The sequence below is a fragment of the Pteronotus mesoamericanus genome, unplaced genomic scaffold (genome assembly GCF_021234165.1).
Source record: "Pteronotus mesoamericanus isolate MK-2021 breed Mesoamerican mustached bat unplaced genomic scaffold, CSHL_Meso_final contig_2, whole genome shotgun sequence".
Classification (NCBI taxonomy): Eukaryota; Metazoa; Chordata; class Mammalia; order Chiroptera; family Mormoopidae; genus Pteronotus; species Pteronotus mesoamericanus.
In genome coordinates this window covers 3,121,823-3,146,282 of record NW_026555084.1, presented here as the reverse complement: position 1 = coordinate 3,146,282, position 24,460 = coordinate 3,121,823, and the positions used below count along the sequence as shown (strand labels likewise).

At 54.6% G+C, this 24,460-nt stretch overlaps 1 protein-coding gene across 1 annotated transcript in view; it reads left to right on the top strand.

The window, feature by feature from the left end:
* The first annotated feature begins 7,715 nt into the window (after positions 1-7,715).
* The window catches only part of WWC1 (WW and C2 domain containing 1), a 119,219-nt gene continuing 102,474 nt past the window's right edge, over positions 7,716-24,460 (top strand). The window contains exon 1 of the mRNA XM_054568072.1: positions 7,716-7,956. Within this exon, the coding sequence (XP_054424047.1) occupies positions 7,838-7,956 (119 nt within the window). The 5' untranslated portion in view covers positions 7,716-7,837. The remainder of the gene's footprint in view (positions 7,957-24,460) is intronic.

Below are 24,460 nucleotides of genomic sequence, written 5' to 3'. Positions count from 1 at the left end.
ATTAGTTTCTCTTCTGAGAATCAGCTTCTCTTAGCTCTGGAGCTGAGCATGAGCCTGTGTGTGTGTGTGTGTGTGTGTGTGTGTGTGTGTGTGTGTGTGTTGGGGGGGCTCCGGAGAGGAGGGTTTGCTGGTGTGGTACCCTCAGAGTACCAATCTCCACTTAGATGAATCTAGAACTTTGCCAAGCACTCAGAGGCAAGACCTCGTGTGTGGTTGGAACCTTCTCTATTTCTAGGGGGAAGCTCTGTTGTACCAGCCACTCTGCAGCCTGGGTTTGAACGTCAGGTAAGTCTGGGTCTGGATCCACAGGATGGCTTACATTTTTGAGCCCAAAATCAGTCCTGGAGGCAGGAAGTGGCCACCTCAGACACCAGGAGGCTGAGGCCAGGGAAGGGATTCCGCTTGCCCGCAAGTCCCTGCGAGTCCCTGTTCATCCCCAGCAGGCGCAAGTCCACAGCCTCCCAGACAGCTTCGCTCCTTCAGAGGGACGGCATGCCACCCGCAGCTCCACTCTGGCGGGGACTCCCCGGGCGCAGTTCGAAAAGGACCCCGAGAATGTCTCCATCCTGGGTCAGGCCAGAAAGTGTGGCCCAAGGTCACGTCAAAGCCCTTTTTTCCTTTTTGTGCATTTGTTTTCTATACTTTCAGTCTATAAATGCTAAGCTGTAAGAAATATATTTGGAGCTCAGGCCAGGGAGAGACAGCTGTTTACTGGGCTCCTTGGTTATAGAGCTGCTCCAAGCCCAGTATCAGAGACAGGAAGTCAATAGGTCATCACAAACAATCCAGTTCTCCGCTTCGGGCAACCTGGTAGTTGCTGAAGTTCAGCCACCATTTACCGAGATGTGTTCCATGACAGACACCGTGCTAAATGAGAGGATAAGTGTTGATGAAATATAATATACAGTCCCTTTTTTATTATCATGTACAGTTGATCACAGTTATGCCACATTTGTGTTCCCTCCCTCCCTGCCTCTGAAATGCACAAATGGTTACTGAACCATCTGAAAGGAAGTTGTAGATATCTGACCCTTCCCCCTGAAATGCATCGGCTCGTCTCTCCCGACACAGAGCTGATCTCCGAGGTGACCATAACATCACTGTCACTCGCAAGATGCTTAACACGGATGTGACGATACAGCCTATAACGCGTGCCCTAGTCACCTTTGCCCAATTGTCCCAGGAACGCTCTTTGTAGCTTTTCTTCTGTAAGTAATCCAGGGTATATTCACTAGACCACACACTGCATTTGGCTCTGTAAAGGAAGACATAGAGTTCTCATATGAAGGCTTTGAGAAGAAAGCACTGGCCGAGGAGCTCAGTCGGTTAGAGCATCATCCCGATATGCCCAGGTCGTAGGTCTGATCCCCAGTGAGGGTGCGTACAAGAATCATCCAATGAATGCATAAATACGTGGAACAACAAATCGATGTTTCTCTCCTCCTCCTCCTTCTTCTTCCTCTTCTTCTTCTTCTTCCTTTCTCTCTAAAATCAATAAAAGTATATATATATATATATATATTTTTTTTTTAAATAAAAAAGGACCTTGAGAAAGACACTTGAGACTCTAAAAAGGAAAATCTTCCCATACAGGACACTTGGACGCTGCATAACCCTCATTCCCCACCACAGATGGGCAAATCGTTTCAGAGAGGGGCACATGGGCTCCTAATTGTTCCAACAGATCACCGCCATCTGCTCCTACCGGGAGGAAACGGTTAAGGGTGGTGTCAGGGAGCCTCTGGCCCTGTCCTCTAATACACGCCGGTGTCACCCTGCGCTGGGCCTGTTGTAGGCACCAGCGATGTGGAGAAAGTAAAGCTACCTTGTCCTCGTGGCGTTTACAGTCTCGTTGGGAGAGAAAACAGAAATTAAATAACAGAATGAGGCCAGATTGTAACAGGATCGAGTGGATGGAGGAACACGTAACCAGGCCTTGGACGGCGAGGGAAGAAGTCACACCTAAGGTGCAAGCTGAAGAAGGAGCATGCACAAGCTGACGGCAGCGGGGAGTGTTCTTAACAGGACAGGCAGCCTGCGTGAAGGCCCTGGGGTGAGGAGACTCGAACCCGTGCAAACCACACACATGCGCTCAGCATGAGGGGAAGAGGCGACTTGCTCTCACTCTCTCTTTACATTTTTTAAATTTACTTTTAGAGAGAGAAGAAAGGAGGGAGAAAGAGAGGGAGACAAACATCGATGTGAGAGAAACATCGAAAGGCTGTCTCTTGCACAAGCCCCGATGGGGGACCAAACCCACACCCCAGGCGTGTGCCCTGACCAGGAATCGAACTGGCGACCTCTCTCCTTGCGGGACGATGCCCAACCAACTGAGCCACACCAGACCGGGAAACAGAGTCTTGTTGAATAAACAACTAAAGAGCTGAGAAGGGAAGGGGCTCACTTCTAAAAGAACTGTGTCAGGGGCCGCGCTAGCCCTTTGTTTATATCATCTCGTGTAGTTGTGTCGAGTGGACAGAGACGCGGGTATCGTTGCTCCATTTGACAGGGGAGCAGGCTGAGGCTCAGCGAGGTGCAGCCTCATATCCAGAGTCATACACCGACCAAGAGGCCGAGCCCAGTTTCACACGCGGAGTTTTCCTTCTACCCGTAAACTTCCCCCTGCTCCACCCAGCCCCACTCTGCCGAGGCACGTTATCCGGGCCTAAGCCCCAACCTTCCCTGCAGTACCTGGTAAAATTCTCGCAGGAGATTCTTAGCATGAGGCATCAAACCAGGGCCGTGGACAGGTAAAGAGCATTTCATTCCACCGGTTTCTAAGCAGTTGGGCTAGAGCTGAATTGAAGTGCCTGGGTACCATGGCGATGCAAGCTTTAGAAAGCTCTATAAATACCCGGGAGAGGCTCCTTTCAGCCAGCCCGCTGGTAACCGCATCCACCCCCGTTCCCACCAGGGCTGCTCCTCGGGCCGGGCTGGAGTGGAGGCGGCTTGGCAGGAACTCTCCCCCTGCTCACACTGTCTTTCTCCTCTCCCACCCCCGCTCTGGAAACTGAGATTTCATCTCCTCCTCATTCACTTCCTTGCTGGTGAAAGGCACGGTGCTTCCAGCCCTCAGGACCCAGAGGACTCTTGGATGGGAGCGTCGAAACTGTCCCTGCCAGCCCTCGCTCAATCGACTGGATTTCTCTCTCGGGTCCGGGACAAATCCAGTTCTTTGAATGAATGAACCGGCAAGGAAGAAGGGGAGGCAGGGAGGCAGGCAGCCCAGAGAGAAAATTGCCCCTCCTCCCATGGAGACAGCCCAGCCTATGGAACCCCCTGATAGCGAACCTCCAGGTGAGTCTTGTGGCTGCACCAGGGGAGGTCAAAAACCAGGATGACCCACTGTTGCCTCAGGATTCAGAACCCCCACTTCAACCCTTGCCCTCTCCCTGTAAGCACAACAAAGGCCCCGTCCTGCGCCTTCCCACCTCCAGCCACTCCAGAGAAACATGCCGTGCAAATGAAAGGAGTTCAAGCCTAGGCTCACTGCTGCTCCCCCAGCCCCTACCAACCAGACGGTTAGCGCCCTGAAGTCCCTTCTTCGTTGGCATGGTGGAGCCCACACTGCTGGGGATCCGCAAATAAACCCCCCTGGGAGCTGAGTTGGAACCTTGGCTCTGTTAGGTATGCTGTGACCACGGGAGAGTCAGTTCTCTGAGTGTCAGTTTACGCATCTGTAAAATGGGACCACTAACAGCCAGAGCAATGCGTCGTGAGTCGTAGAAACCCCACCTCCCTGGCTGTAAAATAAGTAGGCAATGCTAGACTTATTTCGATTTATTTTTGAGCACTGTATTAAGCGCAGAGGACCTAGGGGTAATAAGGAACCATCTTTATTGCCAAAGTTTCTTCCACCCTCATTTTCCCTGGCTGAGGACATGTTTTCCCATCGTTGGAAAAAACAGCCCATGGGCTTAATTATGAATGTCAACGAATGCGTGACTAAAGAAAGGGGGAGGTGACGGGCATGGTTATAGCAACGTAACTGCAACTGCGTGTGTTGTCCAGGGTGTGTGGGAGGGACAGCCATGGAATCAAGAAAATTCCCAGCCGAAGTTTCCATGGGGTCCACTTCCTTGAAGAAAACAGAAGCTCACAGGAAACTACCACTGACATATTGTTCCTTTTTTTTTTAAGCTTCATTTCTCCTCCTCAACACCTTTGTGAAATATGTTACCCCGATCCTCCAAAATTCCCCAAATGCACATGTGGAAGCTGGCTTTCCTCTTCGCTCTTGCCATGGGCCAAAGGATTTCAGTGGGCGTCTTTTTTAAAAAACCAAGATGACCTTTCCCAGGCATAGGTGTTCCCTGTGGGCCACCTGGGTGTAAAAGCAAATGAAGAAAGGGTTGGCCGGTGGTCACTTCTGCTGTGTCCCCGCAGCCAGACATGGCCCAGGGAGGAAGGCTGGAGAGGTTGGGCTTCTTTGCCTCCGTCCGGATTCCTGGGGCTCAGTCACCTGTGGAATAAGGTCCGGTTCACTCTCCTGTGGCCCAGCCGGTTTTACCTTTAATCCCTTTCACGTTAGTCCTCAGTCTTGAAGAATGCCTGGGGATGATTCACCGCCATCTCAAGGGGCGGGCAGTCATCTGTTTTATTACCTCACCCTCCCTGCGGCGTCTGCAAAGATAACCTGGCATTCTTTTGTTGGGGGGTGGGGCGAGGGATAGAGGGAAGAAGGCTAGACAACAGACCAAGGCTTTCAGAAGCCAATTCCTGCTCTGGTCTCTCTTTCCTGCTCCCCAGCCCAGGTCTAAAAGTCCAAAGGAAGGAGCCGTTTGGAAAATGCCAGGGCTTGGGCACCTGGGCTGAAGAGCAAGTTGGATCTAAGTGTAGAAAGTGTTTTCCTTTTACCCGTGAGCCAGCCAGTGAGAAGGCCTGGTTGCAAAACAAGACAAAAACACAATTGGTGATTAAGAGGTCTGTCCCTAACAACCACGCAGAGTTTTTTAAAAAAGATTTTATTTCTTTATTTGTAGAGAAAGGGAAAGGGAGGGGGCAAAGAGAGGGAGAGAAACATCGATCGGTTGCCTCTTGTGGGCACCCTGACCAGGAATCGAACCGGGGACTTTCACTTTGTGGGACATTGCCCAGCCAATGAGCCACACCGGCCAGAGCAACCATGCACAATTTTCAGGAAGGGGAAGGACCTGGCCTTGTGTGTGGAACAGAAAACACTGCATTGGTTCCTATTTTAGCGGGGTACGCTTGTTGCCAGGGGCCCTGAGGTGATGGCTTTCAGCTCGATTTCTCTGCTCCTTCAGCTCTTTCAACAAGGCCAACTGGGTCTGTATCATGCTGCTTTACAGACCTCAGCCTGGGACTTCAGCTGAGCAAGTTACTCAAGGTCAAAGGGCTAAAAAATAGGGTGGCTTTGGGACCCAGACAGACTGATTCCAGAACTTTTGCTTCTCAGCCAAAAAAATTATGAAGCAAGCATCAACAGAGATAAGCACTCATCAGCACCTATAATATTTCAGGTCCAGGAGTTGCAGAGTATAGTCAGTCCTAGGACTTTATGTGAAACAATGTATAAGGAAACCAATTTTGCCAGTAGGCTAATTGATATAAACAAGGGTTAAGTTCCTACAGTATCAATGTAACAAAATGACTTTGACCAATAGGACACTATTCCAGGACCAGCTTTAATTTAAAGAGAGAGAGAGAAAGACAAGTACTGGTTAATGTAAGAGCCCGAGGGCTCTAGTCAGACAGACCTGAGTACTTATTAGCTCTGTGTCCCTGGCTCATAGCACAGCATCTTGGAACCTCCATTTTCTCATCAGTGAAATGGGTATACTAAGTAGTGTTCCCTACTCCAGAAGGTTGCTGTGAGGATTAAATGAGATCGTGTGTGTGAAGCACCTAGCACCAGGTTGGCTTTACTTTTGAGCTACTACCCTAATCAATAGTGGGTGGTTTTTTAATATAGTGAAGGCTTGGCCCCGTCAGAGGAAGTGTGGTGGACTCTGGAGACTCCCCACAAAGGGATGGGAACTCCTACTTTTGGGTGTTGGTGGCCAGCGTGAGGCCCACATTTCTGGACTTTTGTGCATGGCATCTGTGGAATGAAGGAGGGAAGGAGGGGCCAAATGCTGAGCCCACAGGCCCTTCCTCAGGGAAGTAATTGACTTTGCAAAGGCATTTGGAGGTGAGAAACTGCCATGGTGGGTCTTCTCTGCTGAGGAGCTGAGGCCACGACCGTGGGATTCCCTCCGTGCCTCAGCCCACCGGGGCCCATACGGCACAAGATGCTGGCTCTTCAGGGAGACTGCGGGGCTCAGTCCGAGGATACATCAGAGCGCGGGCTTCACCCTCCAGTCCAGCTTCCTGACTGTATATATACAGGGCAGAAAACAAAAACAAAAACAAAAACATAACATAAAAAAAACCCGCTCAAATGGTTAAACACACTCAGGAAACACAGACAAACCAGCTGATCCACAGCTCAATCATGCTTACCTTCTATTTCATAAATACATATTTTCAATTTCTCAAAAAATATTGTCTGATTTCTAAATTTCTTCTTTTTTCCAAGATGAAATTTTGCTTTATTTTCTTTATTCTTAAAAAAATACAAAACAAAACAAACAAACAAACAAACAAAACCCTCTTTCCCCAAGCCTGAAACATACTTACCTCGAGGTATCAGAGAAGAGAACAAACGGCCTGGGAAGCTGCTAGCCCACAGGCGGGGGCGGTTCCGCACTCAATTTAGCTAACAACACCAACATCAGTACTATTACTTTTGCTAAGTGTTCGCCCTGATACCCTCTGGAAGTCCTCCCGGGGGAGGGGAGTCACGGCACTCCGAATTTTACGGACTCCGAGGAGAGCCAGCTACATTTGCAAATCCGGGAGGTGGGGGGATGGGAGAAACAACACGGGGAGAAGAATGGATAAGAGGGAGACAGATGGTGCCTGTGTTGGGGGAAGGGATAAGAGATCCTGGAAAACTTATGTTCCCCGATTTACAAGAATGTTTCTCTTTAACCACTTCTTGCCTGCTCCGGGTTCTACAGAACAGAGAAGCGGGGAGTTGTAAGATGTAGGGCCACCTGTGCCAAGAGCCTAGACACGGGGTGGGGAAAGCCGGGACCGTTGGGACGCAGAGGCAGAGCGGCTCTTGCTCAGCCTCCTAGGGCTCGAGCCTGGGTCTGGGACTCAGGTAAGGGGAGGTCTCCCTTTGCTCTGACCCGGGGCCGCGCAAGGGCGGGCGGCAGGCGGTTCGGACTGTCCCGCGAGGGGGCGCGTCTTGGGCCCTAGGACCCGCCCCCGCGGCTGGGCGTGGGGAGGGGATCTGGAACCCCGGCGCCCGGCGCTCCGCCTCCCGTTTCCGGGGCAGCGCGGTTACCTGCAGCGCCTGAGCCGCACCTGGCGGAGGCAGAAGTCGCAAACCGAACGGGCGCAGAACGGCGGAGCGGAGAGAAGAGACGGCACCCGGCTGAGGGAAGGAAGAGGCGGCGGCGGGCGGCGTGGAGGGCGCCGCGCGCCGCGCGGCGGAGGAAGGCAGGCGGCAGCTGCGCTCGGCTCGCTCTGCCCCGCCGGCCGGGCGCGCACCCGAGCCCGCACCGCGCCGCTGCGGGCGCACATGGCAGCTTGAGAGGCCCGCGGCGGGAGGAGCGGGCGGCGCCGGGCTGGGGCCGCATGGACAGCCGCGCCGCGCCGGCCGGCCCTCACTAGGGCCCCCAATCCGCGGGCGCCACCCCTACCCCTCCGGATTATGGTGCCTCGGCTGCTGCCCGGGCCGGGTACAGCCGGCCGGAGCCGCTGAGCCGGGGGCCCCAGCGCCGGTCGGGAGCTGCATGGGGGAGCGCGGGCCGCACTTGGGAAGATGCCCCGGCCGGAGCTGCCCCTGCCGCAGGGCTGGGAGCAGGCGCGCGACTTCGACGGCAAGGTCTACTACATAGACCACACGAGCCGCACCACCAGCTGGATCGACCCGCGGGACAGGTAGGACCCGTAGGACCCGGGAGGCCCCCGTACCCTAACCTGCGCCCCCTACTGCCCTAGGGGCCACCCGCCCCAGGGGCCACCCGCCGGGACTGGCCAGGAGGGCGGGGGTGGGGTGGCGGCGCTCTGCCAGTCTCTGGCGCTCTCTTTGCCCCCGGCTCCCATTCCTCTCCTGGAGCGCTGCTGCTGCCGCCCCTTGGGCTGCTGGGAGGAGGGGACAGCCCGCGAGGTGGCCCAGGCGGCCCCCTCCGCCATCCCTAGATGGAGGACTTAGGCCCCAGTCCGCACCTGCCCCGAGTTTTGACCTCAAGCTCTAGCCCCGCCCCCGCCCCCTTTAGGAAGAGAAGTCGGGCGGGGGTGGGGGGACGACGGAGCCTAGTGATGCTGGGGCTTCCCGGGGAGGCTTTCCCCGGCGCGGGGCGGAGAACGGGGAGGGGGATGGGGCAGCATCGGTCAGGAGGGGTTGGCAGGGCCTCGGGAGTCCGGGGGAGACTTCTGGGGGAAGGACAGACACTACGCGCAGGGGACGGGAGCCCGGAGTGTGGTTTTTGACAGGCGCCTCTGAGGTTCAGAGAAGAGCACCGGAGCATCGGTGGGGGCGGGGGCTGGAGGGCTGATCTGATTGGGGAGGCTGGGTCCCCAGGAATCCACAGCAACTTGGAAGCCGTGAGGATGTAGATGAAGGTGGGAGCCCTCCGCAAAGCCCAGCCCGTCGCCCCTTCCTCCTCCCTGTCTTCCTCTGGGGACCGGGCTCCTCAGCCCTGCACGAGCGCGTCGTGACCTTGGTGGCCACCACGCCGGCTGTAGCACGGGAATTTTTTTTTTTTTTTTTTTTTTTTTTTTGCTGAGGCAGGTGGAGTCTGAGATGCCTGGTGTGGCTCTTAGCTTCCAGACTTTCCCTCGCTTTCCACTGCTTGGCATTTCTTTGCACACATGCACATCTTCCCTGTATATGTCCTCGGGGGAAGGTAGGACCACCCTCTGGGAGACCTTTGTTGTCCCCTCCTAACGCGCTGTCTGTCGAAGTGTCTCAGGAATGTGGAATTTTCACCTGGTCACTGTGACCTTGGGCAGTAGGTGCCTGTAAAGTGATGAAGGTGAATTTTTGGGTGCTTCCTCGTTTTGGGTTGGGATGGAGGTCCCAGAAGGACAGGATGGGTGTGTAGCAAGGTGAGGGTTAACTAAGACAAAAACAGAAAAGGCAGAAAGAAGGTGAGAGTTCAGATTCCCAGCAGCTCCTGTGAGCACGATTCACTTCAACATTTAAGGGGTTGCTTTATGCTCAGTACCATGTTGAAGGTCTCACTACGGGAACCTGGAGGAGAAATATTTAATGCCAGAGAGCTTTCCCGGGCCAAGCTACTTTAACTTCTGAGCCTCAGTTTCCCTGTATGTCACACTAATGGTTTGCTCTGAAGGGGGGCAGTAATAGTGGAACTCTCAAAAGTTGGAAAGGACATAGAAGATAAGAGCCTGACTCCCATTTTCAAACATAGGAGAAAATTTGAGGCCCAGGGGTGTGATTCGATCTTTTTGATGGTTTCACGGCTCTCATACGCCAGGTTCTTCACTAGCTCCGAACGTCTCACCTCCCGACGTGTTCTGACTCCCTTTCCTTCCCCACCCACTCGGGGCGAGCTGTGCTGGTGAACTGGGCAGCCCCTTGTTCTCTCCCGGAACCGACACAAGTTCCAGCCTCTGTGCCCTCCCCGCGGGAAGGTCGGCTCACTTCGGCAGGTGTGCGGGGCAGGTGTGCTGGTGGCGGGATGTGGGAGGCGGACCTCCGCGCACCCCGCACTGCTGGCTCGCTCTGGGCCGGCATCTGCGGAGTCTCCTGGGCCTCCGAGAGGATAATACCGCTGTAGAAAGCTTCTCAAACAACAGGAATCCCTTGCCCTTGGAAGAGGGCACGCTGTCTTACCTCCGTGAAAACCTGACTTGACTAAAGCGTAATTTCCCAAATGTTGGCATTATGTAGACGACCTTCACACTGTTTTGCTCTGTCTCCCTGTGCTATCGCTTACATAATACTTGACTTTAAATCAACTCAGTCTGAAAAATTTTAAACCACTTTCACAAGTGGGAAGCTAGTAACATCTATTGCCCTCCGTAGGAAGAGTCCTTAAAATTACAGTGGAGGAAAAAAAAACAAAGAAACAGCCCACTGCCACTGTAGCCGAGCTCCATGCCGGGGTCTGCCCACAGGCCCCACGACAGGCCTTGCTGCCGCAGGCCTGTGCAGCCTTCTCTTCCGGCAGATTGGCAAGCGCCGGAGAGGAGTTAAAACACCTACTGGTGTTTCATGGAGCCGCTCCGTTCTTCTTCACCTTGCAAGTCCTTGGTTTTGTGCCTCCTGGTCACGCACCTGCACAGGGCTGGTGTGGGGGCCCCTGAGCGTAGGGGCTGAGGGGTTCTGAGTGCAGCCCCGGGGTCCCTGTTGCGGCCGACTTTGGACGTCTGGCCGCGAGCCGGGCAGAGGGCCTCCCTTCTGACCTCTCCGGAATCCCCTTGCCCGGCAGCGCAGGGACGACTTCCTTCTGGCCCCGCCTGTGGGCCTCAGGCGGATCACTCAACCTCTCAGGTGCAGGTGCTTCACTGGTCGGAGGACGGGGCACTGGTCGGAGGACGGGCCGAGGAGATGGCTTCTAAGGAGCCTGCCAGCTCTCGGCTCTGGTTTCAGACTCCTCGGCCTCTCCTTCCCCCTGCTGACTCCCAGGCAGAATTTGGGGGTGGGAGCCGGCCGCAGGGTACGGGGACTGTGAAGAGGAGGAACAAATGTAGTAACAAAGCCAGGCTGTTTTGGGGTGGAGGGGTCGGGGGGATAAATTCTGTAGCTGGGTAATGCTGTGAAACAAAAAGACCCCACACAAAAATTCTAGTCCTTCAGAGTGTTTGCATTCGTCTTGGCTTTTACCTTACCTGAATCAAGGCGATGCCTGCCCATTCCCCTGAATTTAAAAGAAGTCAGTCAAATGGTCCTTGAGTCAGAAAAGTGATTTCTTAGCCACCAAGAACAAAATAGCGTCTCGGGTTACCAACCCTGAAGAATGTCCTGGCACATTCCTCCCTCTGGGGCCGAGCTGTTTTGTGTGCCCCGCGCCTGGAGGCTGCTGGGGGTAGGGAATCCAGTTTTCAGCTTTCCCTTTCACCAGGGGGTTGGAAGAGCAGCCAGGCAGCTGGCCTTGCCAACTCTGCCCCCTTCTCGCCCAGGGGAAGACTGGGGGGGCCGAAATTCCTGAGGACGGTTGTCCCAACAACCGGAGAGGGTCCAGTGGGCAGCTTGGGCCCTGCCTACTGGGCCAAAGGCTCCAGCAGCACCCTGGCTGGGCAGGTGGTGGGTCCCCGGGGAATGAGGTGCCACCCTGTGGAGTGGTCTTCCTTGGCGGAATAACTCCCGGAGCGTCTGGGAGCTGCCAGCAAAGGGCCAGCGTGGCACAGGTATTTAACTTAGTGGTGTGCCAAGACAAATACCCTGGTTGTTCTCTGAGGAAGAATGGATTGTTGGAGCTGGCCCTGCAGAGAAGGTTCCCGAAGCCCGATCCTGTGCACTTTGTGGTTTGTGGTCAGACTTTCTTCCAGGAACCACCTGCAAATTCTGGGCACAGTTTTGGGGGGGGGGGGTCTGTGAAATAAGCCCCTGAGACCCACATGGCGGAAAGGCCATGCCGAGAGGACTAGCAGCGTCTCTCAGGACTGGAGGAAGAGCTGGAGCTATGCTAGTGCTTCAGAGGTCGTTTCTGTTGTAGGAAGTTGGGTCTGCAGCAGTCAAAAGAGCTGAACCTCCTTTGGTTACAGGCTCATATGAGAAGTTGACAAAGGTTAAGGACACTTCCTGCGGAAAAGCGTGAACACAGTTTCTGGCATGTAATTTCAGGGGGCTCGCGGACCCCAGGTTTATGAATTGCCACCATAGATTAATTTAGAAACTGCGCATCACTGCCTGTATTCCCTCCTGTTTAGCTAGGCAGGAAATAATGACTGAGCATTTACTGCTTTCGGGCAGTCTGCTGAGACCTCTGTGGGCGTGAGTTCTCTCAATCCCCCTACCAGCCTTGAGGATAGGCTGAGTTTGGTGAAGCCACTCAGCTTTTGTGGATCTGAGATGCGAATGACAGGCACGCCGACTGGTGAACCCGCATTTCCAGTCACTGTACCCCCCAGCTGCCTGCTGAATCAAGACTTCTGCTCCATGGCCTAGAGAATTCAGCTTTGGGGACTGGAGCTGGGACAGCCATGATTTCACGTACTTGCAGCCATTCTGGCGCGGCCAGACTATGGTTCACCAGAGAGCACAGGTGGCTCATGGAAAGAGGGTGAGCCTTTTACGGCCCCGCGTCCTGGATCTGCCGTGTGCTACCTGAGCGAGCTTGACAAGTTCCAAACGCTCTCTGCACCTCGATTTTGTCTTCTGTAGGATGGGGCGGTGCACCTACGCCAGCAAGGGCAGTTCTGAGCATTAAATGAGCAAAGGAAGGCAGGGCAGCTAGCAAAGAGACTGGCATGCAGGGAACACACGAGGACGGCAGCTTTTCTAGCTTTTACTAGAAGTACCTGCAAAACATTTAAGTCAAGCGGAGACCGAATCTCCGCCCAGCTCTGTAGCAGTGGGCAGGCAGGGCGGACCTTTCTGGTCGTGTCGTCTAGCATTCTTATTTCACAGCTGACACAGACTCAGAGACAAGGGACTGGCCCAAAGTCACACAGCAAATAAATGTCAACCTCCAGCCTCCAGTGCAAGTCTCCTTTCCTCTTTCGGTTACAAAAACTGTTCCCAAAAAATCAGATCCAGCTTCTCCTCGTCTGTTGCAATAATTTGGGAATCTTTTGTGCTTGTGGCTGAGTTCCTCGGATGCCTTTTTCGTTGTGCAGACCCGTGAGTTTTTCTTTCATGGTGTCATAGTTGTAGGTGAGTTGTGTCGTAGGAGTTTGCTGTTTGTCGAACAGTTAAAGTGCCGGCAATTGCGAGTTTCTATTTTTATAACCAATTAGAGTGGATTTTAGGTTATTGTCAGACTAAGGCCATTTTTTACCAATTTATTTCTTTTTAAGATTTTTAAAATTTATTTTTGGAGAGAGGGGAAGGGAGGGAGAGAAACACGATCAGTTGCTTCTTACATGCCCCCTCACTGGGGACCTGGCCTGGCCCACAACCCAGGCGTGTGCTCTGGCTGGGAATCGAACCAGCGACCCCTCGGTTTGTGGGATGACATCCAACCCACTGAGCCACCACAGTCAGGGCCTCACCAGTTTCTTAAGCAGGAGTTACAACCAGTGGGCCATAGTATTTACCCAAAGCCTTTATTCTCCACACCTCTCTTCGTAATCTTCTGATGCCTATAGATGTGCCTTACAAACTATTAGTGGGCTTTTCTTCTTTAATCACCGGGGACTCTGCGATGCATGGGGACATCTTATGCCGATTATTAAGAAAGAAATAAGTTTAAAAAGCACTAGTATAGATAACAGGAAGAAATAAGAGACTTTGGAACTCATAAACAAATAAAATAATAATAAATACTAGCATGAATTTTTATGTTGTGCACTGAGTGCTTTATACTATGATCTTCTTTAATCCTTTCACTGCCTGTGTGAGGTTAGGACTATTATCTCAATCTTCGGATGAGGAAAGTGAGACTTGGTCACCAGCAGGTGATGCAACCCGGGTTGGAGCCCAGTTAGTCGAACTCCGGAATCCACAGTCCCGTTAGCAGTAGCATTTCCACCTCCGGGGTGCCCTGCCGACAGGCTGCCCTCGGGAGTTACCGCTTATTCCTAAAACGAGGCACATCTGCTATGGATCTCCAGGAGAGACATGGCAGAGGCGCCTGGACCAGGGGAGCCAGTGAGATCCACATGGCGGGCGGCTTGGGGGACTGCGGGGCACGGACTCTCCCTCCTGGGAACAGCCGGGTAACCAGAGCGCTGGGAGGGGGCGTCACGCACAAGGACGCCGTGTGGGTGGAGGTCAGAGTCATTTCCAAGTCACTTTGGGCACATGCTCCCAGTGGCCAGGGAATTAGTAGCCACGGCAGCTCCTCTCTGTCACCGTCCCTCCTGCTTCCGACCTAGCCACACTGACCTGGTTCTGCAGTCCCCGGGGACCTCAGGTAGCTGGGAAACACTGCTCTTTTGAAGAGAAGAGAGTCGGGTTGCCTTAGTGACTGGGAAGGTTGGGACGCCCAGCTCAGGCACACAGAAGGGGAGCGAGGTGGGACTGTGAGGCGGTTGGAGGTGGCCGGCGTGCTGCTGCCAAGCTCTGGGTGGAAGAAGCCTTGGTCAGGTTTTTGAAGGCATTCACGGGGTGGGGTGGGGTGGGGGGGTGCCAGGTCAGTGGCCGTTGGCTGGCTGTGCTCTGTGTCAGGAGCTCTCCACCGCGCAGTGAGGATCTGCAGCCCCCAGCTCAGCGAGGGGCCCAGAGAAGAGAAATCCATTTCCTTCTTTTGGAGAAATGGCTTGGGTGACATCGTCTAGCACTTCCACTGGGACAGGGCTGCAGGCTGGATCTGGGCTGAGCCCCTGTGAAAAAATCCCGCCGGGCGCTGAGAGGGCCAGCTGGCCGGCGCACCCTCAGGCAGAACAGCGAGCGACAGGCTCGGGCTGCCGCTGACGGCCTTGTCCGCTGCCTCCCGTCCCTGTTTCAGAGTGAGATAAAAGGAGAGAAAAATCCGAAACTGGATACAGTGGCGTTTTGTTATTTAACCTTCACCAGCAAGCCATTAAGCCCCCAGCTCCGGAGCAGAAAACCTCTTGCCAAAATAACGGGGGGCGGTGGAGGAAGGGGGGACAGGCATTCACTGTTGTGTGGGGAGAACATAGACCATTCTAGAAAGATGCTGGCCAGGGGAGAGTGGGGAGGAGGGAAGAAAAGGACAAGTGGAGTGGGTCCCATGCCACCCCCCCCATTCCCTTCTCAGTGCTTCTGCCGCTGACAGCTCACTGTTGGGAAGAAATGGGATCTTTCCGTTTCAAATGTCTGCCTAAGAAAAAGGACCGAGGCTTAAGTTCTAGTTCAATGGTCAGCCAGAGGAAAAAAATGAAGCGGCATCAAGATTAGGGACACCTTTGTTGGCTTTTTTCTTCCCCCGCTCCATTTATCACTCTCTGGCAGCCGGGACACCAGGCCGAGGACGGCAGCTGCCGACTTTCCCCCGCCGGCTGCCTGCTGTTGCCGGGCCCGGTGCGGCGGCGGCCTGGCCATCCCCGTGCTGGCTGCCTCCACGCCTGCAGGCGGCTACTTGTTTGATTCATCACTGGGGCAGCCCTTCAGATCCACTGACTGGTCCCTGACTTGGAAGGTAAAGTATCAAGATACAGGGATCAGGTGGCCGCTAGGATGAGACGGCCCCGGGACAGCCTCCCAGTCCTGCATCTGTCGGGGCCGTTCTTGGATAGCTAGAGCGCGGCCCGCGTATTCCAGGAATTCCTCCTGAGCGTGTTGTTTGCCTTTGTCTCGCTCACAATGAGAATAGTAACTGGCACCTGGTGGGAACCGTGAGGACCGCGAGCGGAGTTATCGCTGATCATCTTCATCCAGGGCCTGTCTCGTGCCGAGCACTGTGGCGTAGGGTGTTGTTTCTGGCATTTTGCGGACGGAGGCTAAGAAGGGTCAAGTCACAAACTCAAGGTCATATAGGTAGAAAGAGGCAGAGTTTGGAATGTGAATCTAGGTTTGTCTGATGTCAAAGCCTTGTTTTTTTTAATTGATTTTAGAGAGAGGGAGGGCGGGAGAAGCATTGATTTGTTGTTCCCCTTGTTCATGCACTCATTGGTTGGTTCCTGTGCGTGCCCTGAAGGGATCAAACCCGCACCTGTGGCCCATGGGCACAGTGCTGCAACCCGCTGAGCTACCCAGCCAGGGCCGAAGCCTTACTCTTTGCACCTCTGCATTCTCAGGGAACTTAGAGGCAGGGAGGAGAGAGGGGCGGGCAGCAAAGGGAAAGGGGCTTTCTAACGCCAGAGAAATAAACAGAAACACCTGTGAGCGTGTGGACACCTTGGTCACTATGGAGAAGACCGTTTGTGGGGCTCCCGCCGAACATTGGTTTGACACACCACACTGTTCCCTGCCGTAGATAAGCCCTTCCTGAAGATCTTCAGAGGACGTCTAGTCCTGGCTCTGCCGTTTACGCCCAGTAGGTGACCTTGAACCAGTTCCTTCTCCTGGGCTGTGGGGGAGCAGCACCCGCCTCCCCCCTAGGGTCGTGGCAAGGATGACAGCGCGCCAGGCATGTCCAGTGTCAGCCCAGCGCCTCGTGCACATCAGGCTTCCTAACAGGAGCTGTGTCGGCATCGGCTCGATGACCCTCCCCCCGCCCCGCCCCCCGCCGCGTTGGAAGAGGAGCTAGAACCATGGTCCTGTCTTTGCCAACTCAGGTCTCTTCCTGGTGAGCCATGGTGACATCAGCGCTTTCAGGCCACCTGGCAGCACTCATTGCATAAGTAAATCAATATATTCTTTTCTCCCTGGTCTTATCAGAGGCAAGCCCTTCTTAGGAATTTCTGGAGTGGAGTGACTCCTGCCAGCGAGCTGGCAGCGGGCGGCCTGTGGAGCAGGGTAACGAATGGCGTTGTCTGGTGGAGCCCGGGGGCTGGGCAGGGACTGGAGGTCTCTGGAATTTACGTGTGACTGTATCGACACCTGTCCCCGCACTCGGGAAGTCCCCCCTCCCCGTGCACTGTGCATTGTCTGAGAACCCGCGGGCTTTAGCCTGGTGGTGGCACAGAGGGCACTGGTGGTTACCGTGTCCCACCCAGCCAGGCCAGTCCCTCCACAGGTGTTTACGGAGAGCCCCCTGGGCTCTAGCCTCTGTTGCCAGTGCGGGAGGGTCAGAGCAAAGTCCCAGCTGTCTGTACCCTTGGACGAGGGAGACGGACACACAGTTAAACAGATAGGTTGCTTGGTGTTCTCTTGAAGTCCTTACCCAGCTTAGGAAGGTGTGGGACACTTGTGGGCAGTTGGGACGTGAATTTAGACTTGGAGCTGGGAGACCTTTGTGCCGGTTGTGTTACCAGGAGCCTGCTCGGTGAGCCGGGCACCGGGCAAAGTGCGGGCACTGCAGGGTGGGACTGGACAGGTGGTCGGTCTTCAGCTTGGAGCATGTGTTCCATCCAGGTCAGTGAGAGACGGCCAGCACGCTGTGCAACTATAGGTGGAAGCGCCAGGCTCTCCATCCTGGGTTTCCTTCCTCACCCGTTTCAACTGGACGGGGTCAGTCAGTTGAAAATAGTGTGGATAGAGTGTCTGTAATGCGCCAGGCAGTAACTGATGAAACCAACACAAATCCCACCCTCATGGAGTTTACATTCTAGAGCAGTGGTTGTCAGACTGGTGGATGCGTCAGGACCCCGCCTCTTGCCCCCAACCCAAAGGGCTTGGCCACCCCACTCCCACCCCGCCCCCCTTTGGCAGGAGGGCTGCTGAGGGGCCAGAAATTTGCGTTTCCAACCACTTCCTGTTGAGGCCTTGCCTCTTCACAATAACCTGGGAGGGGGCAACCTCTTCTGCCTGATTTACAGCCTGGGAAACTGGGGAGGGCTGATGAGGAGACTTGGCCTCCTTCATATGCTAAGAGAGCTCCGGGAGTGGTTCCCAGCAGCCCTGTTTACCTGCAGCCCAGGGCGCAGCCTATTGTTCTGCTACTGATCCGAGGCCTGGGCGGGGCAGATCTCCATTGTGAAAGAAATCACGGGGAAGCAGGGGGTCTGAGGGGATTCCCGAAGAAGCGGAAGGAAATTGTCTTCACCTTCGAATCTGTAGAATTATCTGTCCTTGCTGGGAGGAGGGCCTGTTTCTTACTGGCCCTGAGCCGTGAGGTTGCTGAGCTGCTCTTCAGGGGGAGGGTCTCTGGGCTCCTTCACCTGGGAAACTTCTGGGCCCCACCTTCAGCTCAAGGGGTACAGGAGAGGGGTAGGGAAGAGGCAAGTCTCTCCCTTCAAAGAACCCTCGTGACCGGAAGGCATGGTCCCTGGTGGTCCTTGGGACCACCACTTGGGTGTACCTCTCTGCCTTCTCACCAGCTGGTTCTGCGACCTTGGTTGCACGACCTCCTGAGCCTCAATGTCTTCACTGGCAAAATGAGAATTAATGAGAACCCACTGGTGGGGTTGGTCAGAATCAAATTCGAGGTCCCTCATTTTGTTCAAGTGCCCCCGTCTGGGCAGCTCTGACAGCTGCCTTCAAGGCCTCCTTGAGAGCTTTTCTGCAGTTAATACCATTTGTGCTCAGCTCATATGTTTTGAATACCCGATTTTTTTTTCCTTTTTTCTTTTTGGGTATAAGCCACTTGCTTCTGGTTCCTGTGGAAGGACTGATCATACTTAAGCAGGTATCTTCTCAGGAAACAATGACTTTTGTCAACAGGAATATTAGGAGGTATCTTAACTCAAGATGTTTCAAAACCAGCCTGAGAGGTTTATTTCCTTTGCTGACATAAAGCAAACATTCACTGGCGGCCTGTGGAGGACTCTGGGTATTTCTTCAGCCACCTCACCAGTCACTGTGCCCCAGTGGTTCTCAAAATGTGGTCCCAGACCAACACTTTAGCTTCACCTGAGACCTTGGTAGGAGCACGGCCTCTCACATCCCACCTTAGACCCACCCAGCCAGGAATGCTGGGGGCGGGCTCCTCCAGGTGACTGTGTTGCCCTCCTCAAGTCTGGGAACCACTGGCCAGATGTTTGTAGCCGGAATGGCCTCAGGCAGTCCCTCAGCGGTCGCTGGGAAAAAACCTAGCCGGCGCGCGTAGATGGGGCCAGACGGTCTTCGCTGGCTAGTGAACACTGTAACGTCATCCCCTACCCGTGCCTGTCCAAGCCGGACCTCCATGTCTCTTCCTTCCCCAGGCCCACCATCCCTTGACAGTTTTGCATCGTGATTCACAAATGAAGTTCAGGAAGGCTCCGTGGTACCTTATGCTGTAGCACAATGTGACTGCCTGTGTCTTCCATTCTTGGTCAATAGGCTGCCCAGTGGCTGGCACGTAGTAGGAGCACATTAACCAGGAAATGAATGACTGCTTCCCAGTTGGGAGCTTGAGGTTCTGTTTCTGGCCCTTCGTCGCTGCAGCGGTCACTTGCCTTTGCTGAGTCCTAGTCTCCATCCCTCCACCGTGGGGGGCAGTGACCCTTGACCTCCTTTCTACAGCAGAGACCCAGCAGTTGTGTTTGGGGTTCGGAGTCAGTGATTCTCAAGGTCAGTTGCACATCGGACTCACCAAAGGGAGAGCTACAAGTTCCCGTGCCTGGCCCACTCCCAGAGGGTCTGGGGTGTGGACTGGCCCTGGGGTTCCTGGAAGCTCCCCCCGTCGACTCTAGGGTACGGCCAGATTGTAGGTAAAGACTGCCTTCTTCAAAGCGCTTGTTGAGTTTGAGAGATTGTGCGAGCATACCTTGTAAAGGGCTTTACAATGTACGATTTATACAGTTCTCCATAGAAAAACTGAGTCCATTCAGGAAGGCTCAAAAAGATAGTTGTGGGAGGGGGAGAAATGGATATGTACGGGATGTCAGGCACCTTGCTCTTGAGTAGTTTCCCCTCTTCTATAACTGATCTTGCCATTTCTTTCCTGATGTGTTAAGTATCAAAGAGATTTGGGCTCATCTTTGCCTTAATGTGAAAATCTTTCAACTCCCATTGCCGCCGGAATGCTTTGAAATAAATTGGTCTAAGCTACTTCAGAGCTGCAGCGCGTGGGGGCTGGGCCTCCCTTTCATCTGCCGCCTGCCCTCAGCAGAACCTGGTCTGGATTTCACGCGCACATCTGTCCTTGAGGCCGCCAGAGAGTGGGAATGCAGATGTTGCCACCATATAGATCTTGGCCTGCGGGTAGGAACTCATAATAGCGAACATTTATTAAGACTTTCAGATTGTGTCAAGATCGGGCCGGTGTGCACCGTGCGGTCCACTTCTCATAGCAGCTTTCTGAGGTCAGAACTGTTACCCTCTCCTCCATGTTGCTGATGGGGAAACTGAGGCATAGCGAGTTGAAAACTTGCCCAAGATTGCATAGCTCATAAGTGGCATGTGAACCCAGTCCGTCTTCCCCCAAAATGCATGTTCGTCACCATCCTATAGGTCACACCGGGCTGGCACCTGGAGTAGCCTGGTAATTCCTACGAGAACACCCTCCGCCGCTGTGTGTCTTGAAGGGGCAGCGTCTTCCTGGGCTCAAGGTCTGTCTGTCTGGAGGACCAGACCTTACTGTTTGCTCTCCTCCTCCTGCTCTTTTAGCAGCTGTCCCTACCTCGGTGAGCAGGGGGAGTGAGCTTTTTCACTGCGTGCAGTTGGTTTTTCTAAATCTCTCTAAGGCTCGATTTCCTTACCACGTTCCCGTGTCTGTGGCGGTGATCAGCATCTTCGCTTCACCCTCCTGATAGACTTCTGCATGGGGAGCCCCATCTCTTGTTACTTTGGCATCAAAGACTTAGCCGAATCAGGTTCCCCGTGGATTCTGGTGTCTGAACAGCATATGGGCTTGGTCCGCCGCATTCTCGCTTGTCCAGCGGAACGTCCTTCAGGATGTTTGTTTTGGGATCAGCCGAAGTGAGTTGGCTCATCTCAGGCCTGAAGTTGCTCTGGCCACACACGGACTGCCTTCCACGTCTGTTGCCATTGGGCAGGATTTTCAACCAGATGAATGTCGTTACCTCCATGCATTCGGTTCCTGATGAGAGCCGTGCTAGGAAGGAGGCACAGCAGAGAACAAAGACGTTGTTCCTCACGGAGCTTACAGACAAATACTAAAGATGTAGACAAAATAAGTACAGATTAGGAAGATGAGAAGGATGCTGTATTGGAAATAACAGTCTTTGGGAATGACACCGAAGGTCAAGCTCGAATGTTAGGAAGTTCCATAGGCGGAAACACTGAGTTTGCTTTTCACCTTTAGTAAGATATGTCTGTAGTGGTCATCTCTCTACCTCTTCAAGCAGGTTTTTTCCGATCCAGTTAGGAGATCGCGCCCCTCACTGGAGGGACAACAGCGGCGTTTTTTCTGTTACCTTCCGCCGGGGAGCCCTGTGTGCGCCCTGAGGTGTACGATCTGCCCGCCCACAAACTTCGGAGCCTCCCAGGAGAGTGGCTGACACGCAGATCCAGGCCGGCCTCAGTGAGCAGCATCAGAACCTCCCGCTGTTGTGGAATCCAGGCTCCAAGAACCCCTGAGTGATTTTGACACCACCTTAATTTGAAGAACCACTGATCCGGGGAATAGACTTGTCCCCAGTTGCAATCTCAGGAAGGGCATCGTGGCCCCCACTGCGGGGCAAGGGGGGGCTGCAGCTGGAGGCCACGAGAAACTGAGGCAGCCGCGTCTCCCTGCGCGTCCCTCTAGTCCCTGCTGTTTCCCCACCCCCATCATGGTTTCCTCCTGACGCCTACAAAACTACAGCAAACCTCAAATTTGTTCCTACGTTCATGAACCTTGGTGGGAATCCATTCTGCCTCTTACTTGCTGTGTGATCTCCAGCAGGCTAACTACTCTCTGAATCTCAAGTTTCCTCACTCTACAAATAAGGCGAAGAGTAATAAAATAGTAGCCGAGTTTTACTGAGGGCTCAGTACTGCTCTAAGTGTTTTATATTTTGTTAGCTTACCTGTCACAGGAGCCTTCTGAGGGAGGCACTGTTACCATCCCCATTTAGAGATGGAGAAGCGTAGGCACAGAGAGGCTATGTCATTTGCCCAAGGTCACACAGCCAGAAAGCGACAAAGCTGGATTCAGGCTCAGGCCGTCTGGCTCCAGAGCTCATGCTGTTAGACTGCCTTCCACTTTGACGGGTTATGGTGAGAGTTACAACATGCGTTCTCTCACTTAAGGCATTCAGCCGAGAGCCGGGCTCAGAACAAGTACTCAGAAACGTGAACGGTTAGTTGTGACATCCTTGCAGCATTAGTTTGCAGGTCCCTCATGGCCTTTGCGGCCCTGGTCAGTCTCATAGGCCTTTAGCCTAGTACCCACGGCTAACTCAGAGTCCCCAAAGTCAAGTTCTTATGACAGATGCTCACTTGGAAAGGTCACACAGCTGGCCTTGAACTGGACTCACCTGACACAGGAAACCACGACAGGGGACGGGGGTCAGGGGGGTCATGTGGCACCCCCCACGGATGGCAGCTGCCTACTCAGAAGAGGCCGTGGGCAGTTGGCATCCCTGGGTTATTCTTTCTCAGAACTTGCAGAGCAAATTGTTCTGAACACTGCGGCGAGAGCAAGGCCTGGAGGTTACTGCAGCTGAGCCCGTGTTCGGTTCTGAGCCCTGCTCTGGCCTTGCTCCCTGTGGAATCTTCCATTCGCTGTGTGACCCTGGTCCTCTCGCTGCCGGAAGTGCGGCAGGTGAGCCAGGGCCCCGTGAGTGATGATGGGAAAACCCGCTGGAATCCAGCCACACCTCACCACCCTCAGCCAGGAGGGGCCAGGCGGGCCACGGGACTCTCAGAGACTCTTGCAGCCCGAGCTGGCTCCCTGCCCTCTGGTCCCCCATCCCCCACCAGCAGCCTGCCCGGTGCTGCCCCGCTGCCACCCGCTCCGGCTCAGGCTGCGGCCCGGCACGCTGGCATTGCCCGGGAGCTCGTTAGAAATGCAGAGGGCCAGACCCACTGGGTCAGAAACTACTCTAACAGTATCCCCAGTGATCCCTGCGCACGTTATGGCCTGAGTAGCGCTAACCACTCACCACTACCTACGTTTGCATAGCCCCGTTCCGTTTTCTGTTCTGTGTGTGGCTGCCTGTGCCCCTCGCCAGCCCTGATCTAGGGGTCACCGCACAGTCACTCCATCAGTAAACAGTGGCTTATTTCAATCAGTTGTAAGTACCTGACCGAGGGAAAGGAGCCTCCCAGTTGGCCCCAGAGCCCCACATGGAATAAGGATTGAAGTTGGGGGGCTCAGCTGAAGGGAGTCACACCTGCTGCGAAACAGCAGCGCCCTGAGGGCCCGGCTTGTCCACCCAGGGGTCAGGCGCCAGAGGTCAGAGCAGGTGGGGCTGTGCAGGAGGTCCACGCGGCAGACCCTGGGCCTGGGGGCCTGGGGCCCTCGCGGGTGGAACCCTTGCGGGAGGGCAGTGCCTGTCGGCTGCAGCATGTAATGAGGACGTGGCCCCACAGGCACTTGGCAGAGAGCTCTGGGCAGGATTCTAGCCTTCAGAGGACATTGGCAGGAACAGGACAAGGAGGTCTGGGGTCCCCAGTAAGCCTCCCAGGCAGGGGCCTGAGCCAGCAAAAGAAAGGGCGGCCTCCTAGGCACGGGCTCTAAACAGGGCAGAATTATTGCCATGAGGGGACGGGCAGAACAGAGCCTTCTGCCCAGCTCCTGGCCCCAGCCCTAGTTCTGGCCGGGGGAGCCTGAGCAGGTGGCACCAGGGCAGGCGCCTGGTGGGGGCCAGGGGGCAGGGAGCCAGCTCGGGCTGCTCTGAGGGTTCCCGTGGCCCGCCTGGTCCCTCCTGCCTGGGGGTGGTGAAGAGGTGTGGCCGGATTCCAGCGGGTTTTCCCATCGGCGCTCACGGGGCCCTGCCTCACCTGGGCACAGCGTCCCATCTGGAGCCCGGGCCTGGCCCCAGCACATTCCTGCAAAACACCCACCCTCGTCCCGGGGACACAGTGACAGCCCCGGGAGTGTGAGCCACGCTCCTGGCACCCTCCCTGCGTTCGTTTCCAGTGTGTTTGAGGTTCCATGTATGTCTGTGTAAAATGACTGAGGAACGACTCATTAGTGAGCTGTCCAAAGTCCCTTTGTGGGCATTCCAGGAAAATAAGCCAATATTCCATCAAAGCCGCAAATGGCTCTCTCCGCCCCCTTTCCTTCAAAGCAAGGCTTCTCAGCGTGTGGTCCACAGACCTCCTGCGTTAGACTGGCCCAAGGAGTTTGTAGAACACAGATTCCTGGGCCCCCACCTGAACCCTGCTGCATTAGCATCCCAGTGGCCTCCCAGGAATCTGCATTTCTAATACACTACCCGGAAGATCCTAGTACACCTTAACCATGAGAGCCTCTTTCTCCCCTCACCCACGAGAACACGGTGTCTTCCCTTCGCGTAAAGGCTGTGTGTGCATCCTGCCTGCTGATCCTCCCTCCCCGCACTGTGGTACACAGCTAACGGCCACCTCTTCCAGGGAGCCCACCGGGCCATCTTTGTCCCAGCTCATGGAGGGGCCAGTTGTCACCCTTCTAACACAAATCTGTCACATCAGTGTCATTTTTCATCTTTTTTCCTCCATGGAGTGGGGAGGCATCTGGTCTGTCTCCCCAGGCCCAGCACCAAGGTTGGCACAAAATTTTGTATTAACGAAAGAAAGAAGGAGTGAATACAAGTGAGGGTGGCTGAGAGTCATACAGGAAGCCGCAGACTAGAGGTTGAGCAGATGCTCCCAATAAGAAACTGCCACCCTCCAACTCCTCTTGGTCAGTCCGAACTCCCAGGTCAAGCTTTGGGGCCAGACGGCAAGTATTAGACGCAAGGAGAGCCCAGGGTTCCGTTTGGCAGGGGCACAGCCTGCCTCTTTGGGACCGTT